Source organism: Chlamydomonas reinhardtii, chromosome 16 (genome assembly GCF_000002595.2).
Source record: "Chlamydomonas reinhardtii strain CC-503 cw92 mt+ chromosome 16, whole genome shotgun sequence".
Lineage (NCBI taxonomy): Eukaryota > Viridiplantae > Chlorophyta > Chlorophyceae > Chlamydomonadales > Chlamydomonadaceae > Chlamydomonas > Chlamydomonas reinhardtii.
This window is the reverse complement of record NC_057019.1, coordinates 2953492-2964029: the sequence shown is the minus strand read 5'-3', so window position 1 is coordinate 2964029 and position 10538 is coordinate 2953492. Positions and strand designations below refer to the sequence as shown.

Genomic DNA, 10538 nt, shown 5'->3' with positions numbered 1-10538 from the left:
GAGCGTGGCGTGAACCTCCCATGAATGGAAGCGCCTTATTGTCACTACTTTTCCACTGTACAACTTATCTGTTTTAGATGATGCTATTATAATATCAACAAGCCACAAGGATGCAGGGGCGGGCCTCTCCGATGGTCGGCGCGGTGCTGGCACTTGCGCTTGCTGCGGGGACTGGTGCAGCCGTAAGTATATGCATGCAGTACGGTTCATTCATACTCTCCATTATTCAACATGAGTGTGGAGCCTGATTGCAAGAATGTTGTCGCGCGCAGCTCTGTTGGTGGCTGCTTGAGCCACGAAAGCGTCAAACAGGAGGGACAGTCCGGCAGGGAGTGCTGGACCTTATTGGGAACACGCCCCTGGTGCGGGTCGCCAGCCTATCGGAGGAGACCGGGTGCGAGGTGCGTGTCAAGGGTCCGATACCACCAGGCCGTGGCCACACGGATGCACGGGCGCAGGCGCACCGCGCTCCAGCGGTTAGGGAAATCTGAACCCTTGTCAAAATCCTATATCCGGGTTGGAGATGGTTTGGGCTACCGTGTGCATGCATGTATGCGTGGGGCAACGCACAGTGCATTCCCGCACAATGGCTATAACACGCAGTGGCTGGCTTTTTGTCTCCTAACCCGCTACCGCCGGTCTGCGGCTCCCAACCGCCACAGATCTGGGTCAAGGCAGAGATGCTGAACCCAGGAGGCAGCGTGAAGGATCGGGTGGCGCTGCAGATTGTGTCTGAGGCGTTGGCGGACGGTCGGTTGCGGCCCGGAGGGCTCATTACGGAGGGCACAGCGGGCAGCACCGGCGTGTCACTAGCCATGGTATGTGCCACACCAAAGGGGGGGCATCCAGTATACAACATAAGTGCATGCAACTTTTTGCCTCCTCGATGGCTGTGCGTTGTCGGTGGCGCGCCATGCCGCATGCCGTCAAGCCACTCCGTACCTCGCCTGTCCACGCCTACTCTCAATCCCTTCCTCGGCGCCTCCCCGCCCCAGGTGGCGGCGGCGTACGGCTGCCGCTGCTCCATCACCATGCCGGACGATGCGGCCATCGAGAAGGCCAACATGATCCAGGCTTACGGCGCCTCCGTGCGGCGCGTGCGGCCCGTGTCCATTGTGCACCCGGAGCACCCCGTCAACGTGGCACGGCGGGAGGCGGCGTCAACGCCGGGGGCCCTGTTCGCAGACCAGTTCGAGAACGAGGCCAACTTCCGCGCACACCTCAAGACGGGTACGTGTGCGATGTGACAGGGTTTAGGCAGGTTGGCGAGGTCCCGTAGGGTGCAGCTGGAGCCCATACCCCAAGCAGACGGCAAATAAGACGGGTACGTGTGCGTAGGTGGGTAGGGACTGAGGGAGTGCGGCGCGAGACTGCGGATTGTTACGCATGAGTTTTAATGTATCCGCGTGCGCGTCCTGTTGCTCGTTGCTGTATGATGAACCCGGGGACGAGGTCTGCACATGTTCACATATTTGTGTTGCTCTTTCGCTGCTTGCGTTTGTGCCAACAGGGGAGGAAATATGGCAACAGACGCAGGGGCGCGTGCATGCCTTCGTGTCGGGCGCGGGCACGGGCGGCACCGTTGCCGGCGTGTCCACCGCACTCAAGGCCCGCAACCCTCGTGTACGGGTGTTCCTGGTGGACCCCCCTGGCAGCTCCCTGTTCAACAAGGTAGGTCTGGGGCTGAACAGGGTAGGTCTGGGGCCTTGATCAAGCCCGGTGGACTGGGCTGTCAGGCAGCAGCACCGGGATCGCCGTTGGGACGAACCCCTTTTTGGTGGAGTACAAGGATGGGGAGGACCTAATGGGGCCATGCATGCTAACGCAAGGGTGGAGCTCACCGCGTGGCGCTCACGCACACAGGTGAAGCGTGGTGTCATGTACACGTCGGAGGAGGCGGAGGGCAAGCGGCTTAAGAACCCGTTCGACACCATCACAGAGGGCATCGGCATCAACCGTCTTACTGCCAACTTCAACCGCGCCCTAATCGATGACGCGTTCCGGGGTGGGTTACTAGCAGAGGCGCCTCAAGAAGAAAGCAGTCGTGGCTGACGCATGTCTGCCGTCCCTGCTCACAACTCGGTATACTACTACCGATCTCGCGGTCATGGCAATGACTGATGTGGCCACGGTTGCAGGCACGGACAGGGAGGCTGTGGAGATGGCGGCGTACCTGCTGCGGAACGAGGGCCTGTGGGTGGGCTCCTCAGCCGCCATGAATTGCGTCGGCGCTGTCAAGGTGCGCTATGATATTGAACTCACCGCTTGTGGTCTCCTCCGGGGCCGTGTTAGGTCACCACAAGCGGTAAGTTTAAGATGTGTATGCGTGTGTGTGCGTGTGTGCCCCTGTTATGTTGCTAACGAAGTAACCAGCCGCTGTGCCCATGACGGGATCCCGACAGGCGGCTAGGGCGATGGGACCCGGTCACACCATCGTGACGCTGCTGTGCGACGGTGGCCATAGACATCTGTCCAAGTTCCACAGCAAGGAGTACCTGGAGAGCATGGACTTGGCGCCTCGCGAAACGGATCGCTCGCTTGCCTTCGTCTCCTAAGCTGCTGCGGTGCTTGGGCGTGGCCTTGTCGCTACGGATCGCACTATGTAGGTGTAGCGTGGTGTAGCGCGCATGGCAGGTATTTTGCCGTGTAGCTATGCCGCGCCCCCGGTTTTGGAAGCGGGATAGAGACACACTCCACGTAGTTTGATGCCAGGTGGTACCGTGGCATGAGCATGTTACATGTGGCTTGAAGTCCATGCGGTGCGGCCCTACAAACATGAGTCCAGCTGGGGGGATGCCATGCGGCGCCCGTCACAGGATGGGTTCTAACAAACACCTTCGCTACAACCGGTAGTGACTTAAATAATACGCTGTAACTTTCACATGTCACGCGGCAAAAAACACATGAAACGAAAGAGTTAGGTCGGGGCGACCCAAGAAGTCGTTCGGCTGGCGAGGCGGGACCGAGAATGGATGAGGCCTTTCATCGCCGGCCCCGAAACAGGCTAGGCATCAAGTATTGGTTGAAGTTTGCCCAAGCGGAGGTCCTGGTGAGCGGCCGTTTTGCTCCAGACATTCTGCTAATTTACTTAAGGGCCAACTTCCTGGAGCCACGCTCTCGCGGCTGTTTTGCTCCCGACTGCCAACATTCTACTGAGCAGTATCGTCCCAACGGGGCTGGCTTTCACGGCTGCATTTATTCTTTCTTCATCGCAGGCCACGTTTCGAATTATCTTGCGGTATCCCATTAGCACGCTCCTTCTTCCATTTATAGCATTTGCCCTCACGCTTGGGATTGGAGTTTGGTCGCTTACAACGGTAGGTGGACGCGTCTTGGCAGCCCGGAACATGTAATTGCACTATCTAAGCATGTGGTGTCAACGTGCGATACTATGGAAGGTTGCTGGCTCGACTTTGTACTAACACATTTGCGCTTACCTGTAGGTGCGGAATGCTCAGGTGGATGCCAACAGGGTAAGTTGTTGGTTACTAGGATGCGTTGGTGACACCAATAGCGGAAGACCGGTGCGGCGTCGGACGAAAACCGGCGTCAGGACTCCGGACTCCGAGTGCGAAGTCGCCTCAGGCGTCCCAGGAAGTCTTGACCGGCCGCAAGCGTTTTGGCAGGGGTCAGTCGTTGTTAGCCTGGGCACATGTTGGGAATGGGCAACTGCGCATCTGTTCTCTCCGTGGCGCGTTTGAGGTCGAGTCCGCGGCCAAGACGTGCGGTACCCTGCGTGCGTGACACGTCACACCCACGGATAGGCAGATAGGAATACGGTCCTGGTCCTGGTGCGGCCCCATGTCCCCTGCGTATGGACTGTTCCGTTCTGGGATCTCGCAATTCGCCCGTGGATTTTATTGAAGCCCAACTCGCATCCGCTGTTCACAGGAGCGGGGCGCCATTATGGCGCTGGACGTGGCGGTTTGGCTTCGCCAGCAGCTGAGCACCGCGATCGCACCAGCACTTTTGGCGGCGGCCGTGGTACAATACGATTCTCGATGGAGCGCAGTGGAACCTTTATTCCAGGGATTGGCGCCCGCGATGCTGGCACAGGTGGGGGGGGCATGACGAGCGCGCACCAGACGCGAGCTGGCGATGAATGAACACACGCCTGACTTGCTTGATGCCCACCAACAGGCCCCCAACAACTCCATCCGGGCGCTCCAGCTGCAGCCCAGTGGCGTGATCCGAAGCGTATATCCGCTGAACGGAAATGAAAACGCGATTGGACTCAATCTTTTTACATGTAGGTTTATGGCTTCGTTTGTCACATGGATGATTCCTGCTACTGACAAGCTCTGTGTGCTGCAAGCATCTGTGCCTATTAACGGTCCTTCGCGCACTCCCTTGCAGCGGCCAGCAACAAGGAAGGCGCGCTGAAGACAGTTCGGGACCGTACAATGACCCTGTCGGGGCCGCTAAACCTAGTGCAAGGCTTTTACGGCGTCATTGTGCGCCAGCCAGTGTTCGTGCGGGGCTCAGCTCCGAATGCCACGTTTGGTGTACCGGACCCGCTGCCAAACCCAGCCTGTGGCGAGCCATGCACGTACAACTCGAGCACAGGACTCTTCTGGGGCTTTGTGAGTGTGACGGGAAGCGAGCCGAGGCTGTGTCAGCCCCTTGGTACTCAGGGTGAAGCATGGGGCTACAGAAAGCCTGGCCGTCGCGCCGCCCGAAGCCCCGCAGTACCCCCTTCAGCACGCAACTGATTCTTTCCGTCCCGCCTGCTCCCATTCCAACCGTGGTAGATCGGTGTGGTCGTGGACGTGGATGCTCTGACCGACACGGACTCAAAGCTGGAGTCGCTGCGACACATGGGCTACAGCTACAGCATCACGGTGGTGGGCGCGGCGCAGGGGTCGCGGCCCGTCGCCGAAAGGTTAGTGGCGGATTCACGGCATCAAGGGACATTGTGGCCACGCAGGCCTCGGAAAGTGGTGCGGGCACAGCTACAGGCAGAGCCTGGTGGGCTGTGTAGCAGGCGCCACACGCGGTCACGGCGTCTTTGGAAGAAGTTTTGGCACGGGGGCCGGTGTAGCGTGCTTATGTGTGCAGGTGGAGTGATGTAGGTCAAGGGTGGCGTGGAAGACTTGGAGCCTTGTCGGGAAGCGCTCTCAACATGCCCAGACTCAACGTTTCCGGGTCGCTCCCGCTGTTTCTGCAGTGCCGAACCGCCAAAGGATCCAGTGACGGCCATGGTGGCCCTGCCCAACGCCCAGGTTGGTCGCAGACTGACGGGCATAGGGCTTGGGTGGTCGGCATTGCTAGGGCCGCGCAGCTGCCACTGCTGCCCTCTAGTTTGGTGCCTCGCGCGTCCACAACGACACTTCCTGCCTCGCCTGTCATGCTTGCGCAGTGGGAGGTGGCGGTGGCCCCGAAGGATGGCTGGAACACGAACTGGTACGGCGGCCTGTTGGCGGGCGTCATCGTGCTCTCACTCGTGGTATCCGGAGCACTGCTGCTGGCACTTGTGTCAAGGTGGGGCGGCGAGCGGGCGGGCGGGCAAGTGGGCAGGAGCTCAGGAATGCCAGTGATAGCTGAAGCAGGCACACTGACGGCGAGGATGTGCGGAAATTAAAGCATGGTGGAGCAGCGCGTACTGGAAGGCAGTTGTGCACCGCGCCCGCCTGATATTACGCCTCAGTTGCGTGCACACAAGGCTTTGACTGGCTGTATGCGGGGGTGCTGGCACCACGTGAGCAGTTGAACGGACAATCTTAAGCACTGCAGCGCATGGCGCACATGCGACAACCCCTTGAGTGCAGGCGACGGCATCAGCAGCTGCTGGAGGCGGTCCTGCCCAGGTCCTTAATCCGCGAATTGGACGCGGACGGTGGCTCTTCACTGAACATTGGGAACAGGAGGACAGCTCTGCAGGCCATCGGTGCGTACTGGGGTGTGCTAGGCGGTGTAATAGTCATTGCAGGCCATCGGTGCGTACTGGGGTGTGCTAGGCGGTGTAATAGTCATAAGTGCATGCCGAAGGCGCGAGACCAAACACCACTAGCACTGACCTTAACCGTGTACCACTGCTGCCTTGCTCAATCGCGCAATTTCATGACAACAGGCGAGACGCCGGCTGACCTGCTGCTGTAAGTAGCAGGGGCCTGTAGGGGGGCGTGCTGTCGGGAAGGCTGCCGCGATACTGCTGCATTACCCTGTGCCGCGCTTGTGTGGGGGCATGCCCCTATCGTGATCCAGTGTTGCGTCATCTGCAAGAGCTTTATTGTTTATCTGATCGCAGTGACATGATGAGCGACCTACTGGAGGGCTTTACGCCAGAGTTGTGGTGAGCTGCAGCTGCGGAGCGCGGCAAAATGAAACACGCCATCGCGTGGGCGGTCATGCCGAGTCACGTGGCCATGCGGTACCGCAGAGCGGGGACGGTCTCTGCGGCATTGATGCTGTCTGCCCCATGACGGCTGTTGTTGTCCGTTTCTTGTTGCAGTGATGTGGTGTTCATCCGGACAGCGCTGCTGCGCAATATGGACGTGAGTGGCCCAGCACGGCCGGCGCCCTTCCCTGTTTGCGCGCATATGTCAGCCTGCGCGGGTGCCATTTGAAACTTGCTGATGCTGCCTGCACCTTCGACTTATTTGCAGCTGTACACGCCAATCGATGTCAAGAACCACATTAAGGGCGCGAATCTGGACGTAAGTGGAGGGCTGTATTCTAGCGTAGTGCCTCCTGCCTTGCTGCGATGCTGTGGCGGCACCGCTCCCTCTGTAAATCTTCCCATTTCCTTCTCCTGACACCGCCCCGGTCATGTCTGTGGCTCACACGAACGCGCAGGCTGAAGTGGCTCAGGCGCTGATGCAGCAGCTGGTGGGCGCGGGGCCGCGCTCCGGCCTCTGGGACCCCGCCCAGTTCAACATGGACCTGGCCGCAGCTGGCAACGGCACGGACATTGAGGAGGACGTCGAGCGCAACAGCAACCCGGCCAACGAGGCGCACGCTGGCACCTTTGACTTGTTCTCGACCACGCTGGCTTTCATTGTATCCTCCGAAGCCGTGGCGATGGGACGCTTCTCCATGACGCCTAGCGGCGTACGGCAGGTGCCCAGCAACGTGGACAGCGACGGCCCTGAGAGCGTGCTGCCAGCGTTCGCGCGCGGTTCCAGCGTGCTAGGCGGCGTGATGGGCGCACTGCGGGGGCTCCAGCGGGAGAGAGAGGTGACCTTCAGCGCCTCGGGTCTCACGCTGGTCGCGGACTCGGATGGAGCAGCGGCAATCGGGGATGGGCCGGAGGCCAGCGGTGGTGGTGGTGCTGGAAGCGGGGCCCCCACACGCGCCCAGTCAGGTGGCGGCATGCGGGGTTTCCTCGCAGCAGCGGGCATGAGCGTCAAGCGCCGCAGCAGCATCATGTCGGTGGCGTCATCGCAGCAGCAGTACCCGAGCACGGACGGTGCGGCTGCCAGCGGCGGGGGTGGGGGCGGGGCAGGCAGTCCCAACGGCCTGCGCCTGACGGTGCCGGGGGCGCCAGTAGCATCACACGTGCAGATGGAGGAGGGTCTGGCGCACCGGGCGGGGTCAGTGTCTGGCAGAACACCGCCGCAGGGACACCGCAGCAGCAGGCGGATGGCCCTGTTCGCCAATAAGGAGCGCAGGGACAGCCTAGGGCCGCGGGAGTACCGGGAGCGACGGACCAGCACCGAGTCAGCACCGGGGGCGGAGGCGAATTCGACGCCAGCCCAGCCGTCCCCGCCGCCCGTTATTGCGGACGAGGTACGTGGCCAGTTGGTCGATGCAACACGTTTGCTAGTAAGAACGAGCGCGTGCCGGCAGCTGCAGCGGCTTCATGCACAACTAGAGAACGGCTGGACTGCTAGCAGCACCGGTTCTTTGGTCGTTTGTTTCCATGAAGCTGTGGAACTGCCTGGTACGTTGTCAGGTGGAGCGGCTGCTGGTCAAGGCGGACAGCTGGCACTTCGACATGCTGGAGGTTGCCAAAGCAACAAACGGGCATGCGCTGAGCGTCACAGGCTTCTTCATCATTCAACGAGCTGGCCTCATCCGGTACGAGCGATGACCACACTTTAACCGGGTACAATTTTCCTTGTGAAATGCTGGTCCGCCATGGGCGCTTGCGGCGCAGCTGAAGCCACTGACCTTCCTTTGCCTCACCCCCAATATCGTCTGGAATCCCATGATCATGCTTGCCCCCGCAGCCGCTTCAAGCTGAACCCGGTTGTGCTGGCGCGCTTCCTGCGCTGCGTGGAGTCTGGCTATGTCAACACGCCCTACCACAACTCCACGCACGCCGCCGACGTGCTTCAGATGCTGCACGTGATCATCCACAACGCGCAGCTGCACGTGCACTACCTGGACGAACTGGGGCTGCTGGCGATGTACTTTGCGGCGGTGATCCACGACTTTGGCCACCCCGGCCTCACCGGTGACTTCCTGGTGAACACGTCGGACCAGCTCGCGCTGCGCTACAACGACCGCTCGCCGCTGGAGAACCACCACTGCGCCGCCGCCTTCACGCTCATGCGGCGGCCGGAGTTCGGCCTGCTCGCGCCGCTCAGCGCGGCAGAGCGCAGCTCCTTCCGCAAGCAGGTGCGCGCTGCGGGAGTGCTGGGGTGTCGGGGTCACTCGCCCAGGGCCCGGGCAGTCCTCACAGGCTTTCAGATGTGGTGCCAGGTGCATTGTCCTGGGTCACATCTTCCTGGTGTGTTGCCTCCACAGGTGATCGAACTGGTGCTGGCCACGGACATGAAGCAGCACTTCTCCATCCTGTCGCACTTCAACACAGTGCACCGCCTGGCAGCCTACTCCCAGCAACAGCAGGCGCAGCCAGCAGCAACGCCCCAGCCACCTGGAACCATGTTGACCAAAACACCAACATTGCAAAGGAGGCAAGTTGCGGTTGCGGCTGTACGGATTCCGCGGAATTGAGGTCTTTCGTGTCCTTGCGCTGTACTCGTCGCTTTTGGCAGTTAGTGCTCAGCTGCGTCATGCTCCTTCCCCCTTCTTGCCTTTTAGGTCCAGCGGGGACCTGCGCGAGGTGGTGGTGAGTGGCGGCCCTGACACCGTGGCGCCACCCAAGCCCCTGGACGACACGGAGCGGTCTCTGAGCCTGCAAGTGGCGCTCAAGTGTGCGGACATTAGCAACTTGGGCCGCGAGCTCGAGTGCTACAAGAGGTGAGGGTGCGGGGCAGGGTGTGTGTGTGGCTTTCCGCAGGAATGGGCGGAGCATGCGGGGGCCTTGAACAGGGTATGGCTGTCTTTGCTGTCGGTCTGCCGCTCTGACTCTGCGCCTCTCGCCGCTGTTCCTCCTCCAGGTGGGTGGCGCTGCTGGAGGAGGAGATGTTCCTGCAGGGCGACAAGGAGCGCGAGCTGGGCATCTCCATCAGCCCGCTCTGCGACCGCACCAAAGTGGGCGTCAGCAAGAGCCAGGTACGCGGGGGGGCCGAGGGGCAAAGGTAGTGTCAAGGAGCGCAAGGGACTTTGAAACTCACGGCCATGCACGGCACACGACGGGGTACTTGTAAAATCTGTTCACTACTTTGTAAAGCATGGCTGGTTAGGACTGCTGGCGCTCCTTAACACACGTTCTTCATGCTAAGCGCACTGGTCCATCATTCTTCACCTAGCTCATACCCGGCCTAGTCCCGACCCGCTGCCTTCGTCACCCTGCCTCGCCCCGTGCCCCTCCAGACCGGCTTCTTCGATTTCGTGGCGCTGCCACTGGTGCACGCCATGTCGTCGGCGTTCCCGGGCGCGGCAAAGCTAAACCGGTTCTTCCTGGGTGAGTGTATGCATACTGAGTCTGTAAGGGGTAGCACTGAGTACACCCGTACTGCGGCTGCTGAATCGTTGCTGTCAACCACCACAGACAACTACAACTACTGGAAAAAGCCGGTGGAGGCCAGCAGCGGGGGCCCCAATGGCACCGGTGCTGTGCCGCCCACGCCTTCAGGAGGCGCCAGTGGCAAATCGGTGGCGGCGGTGGCGCCGGAGCCTCAATCAGCAGCGGGCCAGCCAGCTGCCGCACAGCTGGAGCAGCCGGAGCCTCAGACACCGCCGCAGCCCCGGCAGGGAGCCCAGGGCCCGCCGCTGGATTTCAAACCTGGCGGGGCCGAGGGCCCCAAGAAGCAGGAGGCAGCGCCGCTGCCGGTCAATGGCGGTCCTGTGTGAGCGCTGCATGAAGGATGGCCGGCGTCTTGAAGGATGGCCGGCGCCCCGGTGCAACATGGGTTCTGCGGCTTTCAGGGCCATCGCCTATTGTAGGTGCACTGAGAGTGCGCCCAGGAGGTGACCCCGTGAGATGGCCCCAGGTCTCCCGGACACGCTGCGGGCCGCGTGGTGCCGCAACCTAGGGCGTGCGTGTACACGGCCTGGCCCTGAGGATTCCTGTGCTGCTGGGTCATGTGCGGCAGACCTGAGTGAGCCGGCTTATCGCAGAACCAAACAGCTCGAATAACTGGAGACGGATCTGCAAGGCGACGGCGGTAGCATGGAAGGAGCCATACGGTTTGAGCGGAAGTTGAAAGGAGCGGAATTAGGTACGAGTCATGTGGGTGGAGCGGACA

General features: G+C 61.1%; 2 protein-coding genes across 3 annotated transcripts; both read left to right on the top strand.

The window, feature by feature from the left end:
- The first annotated feature begins 82 nt into the window (after positions 1-82).
- CHLRE_16g664250v5 (uncharacterized protein) lies at positions 83-2887 on the top strand. Its single transcript, XM_001701402.2, has 8 exons — positions 83-182; positions 273-401; positions 663-818; positions 996-1230; positions 1511-1671; positions 1864-2005; positions 2139-2239; positions 2403-2887. Exons 1-8 carry the CDS (start codon positions 111-113, stop codon positions 2553-2555), a joined length of 1149 nt encoding a protein of 382 aa, XP_001701454.1. The 5' UTR covers positions 83-110; the 3' UTR covers positions 2556-2887.
- Positions 2888-2942: 55 nt separating this feature from the next.
- On the top strand, positions 2943-10538 carry CHLRE_16g664200v5 (uncharacterized protein). 2 transcript variants are annotated; one of them, XM_043071042.1, is made up of 22 exons: positions 2943-3049; positions 3216-3317; positions 3444-3473; positions 3892-4056; positions 4141-4249; positions 4357-4583; positions 4752-4882; positions 5168-5222; positions 5360-5481; positions 5769-5887; positions 6071-6095; positions 6248-6292; positions 6452-6494; positions 6606-6656; positions 6796-7728; positions 7895-8019; positions 8172-8562; positions 8692-8861; positions 8989-9147; positions 9288-9402; positions 9664-9754; positions 9842-10538. In XM_043071042.1, exons 1-22 carry the CDS (start codon positions 2969-2971, stop codon positions 10141-10143), a joined length of 3591 nt encoding a protein of 1196 aa, XP_042915683.1. In that variant the 5' UTR covers positions 2943-2968; the 3' UTR covers positions 10144-10538. The 2 variants fall into 2 exon arrangements, with proteins under 2 accessions (XP_042915683.1, XP_042915684.1); XM_043071041.1 differs by having other exon boundaries at positions 5769-5911.

Excerpts from the sequence above, each read along its gene's own strand:
- CHLRE_16g664250v5 (XM_001701402.2), top strand. The coding sequence starts at position 111 with ATGCAGGGGCGGGCCTCTCCGATGGTCGGCGCGGTGCTGGCACTTGCG. Across the intron at positions 819-995 it reads CCGGCGTGTCACTAGCCATG|GTGGCGGCGGCGTACGGCTG; the intron begins GTATGTGCCACA and ends TCCCCGCCCCAG. Across the intron at positions 1,672-1,863 it reads GCAGCTCCCTGTTCAACAAG|GTGAAGCGTGGTGTCATGTA; the intron begins GTAGGTCTGGGG and ends TCACGCACACAG.
- CHLRE_16g664200v5 (XM_043071041.1), top strand. The coding sequence starts at position 2,969 with ATGGATGAGGCCTTTCATCGCCGGCCCCGAAACAGGCTAGGCATCAAG. Across the intron at positions 6,657-6,795 it reads TTAAGGGCGCGAATCTGGAC|GCTGAAGTGGCTCAGGCGCT; the intron begins GTAAGTGGAGGG and ends ACGAACGCGCAG. Across the intron at positions 8,563-8,691 it reads GCAGCTCCTTCCGCAAGCAG|GTGATCGAACTGGTGCTGGC; the intron begins GTGCGCGCTGCG and ends TTGCCTCCACAG.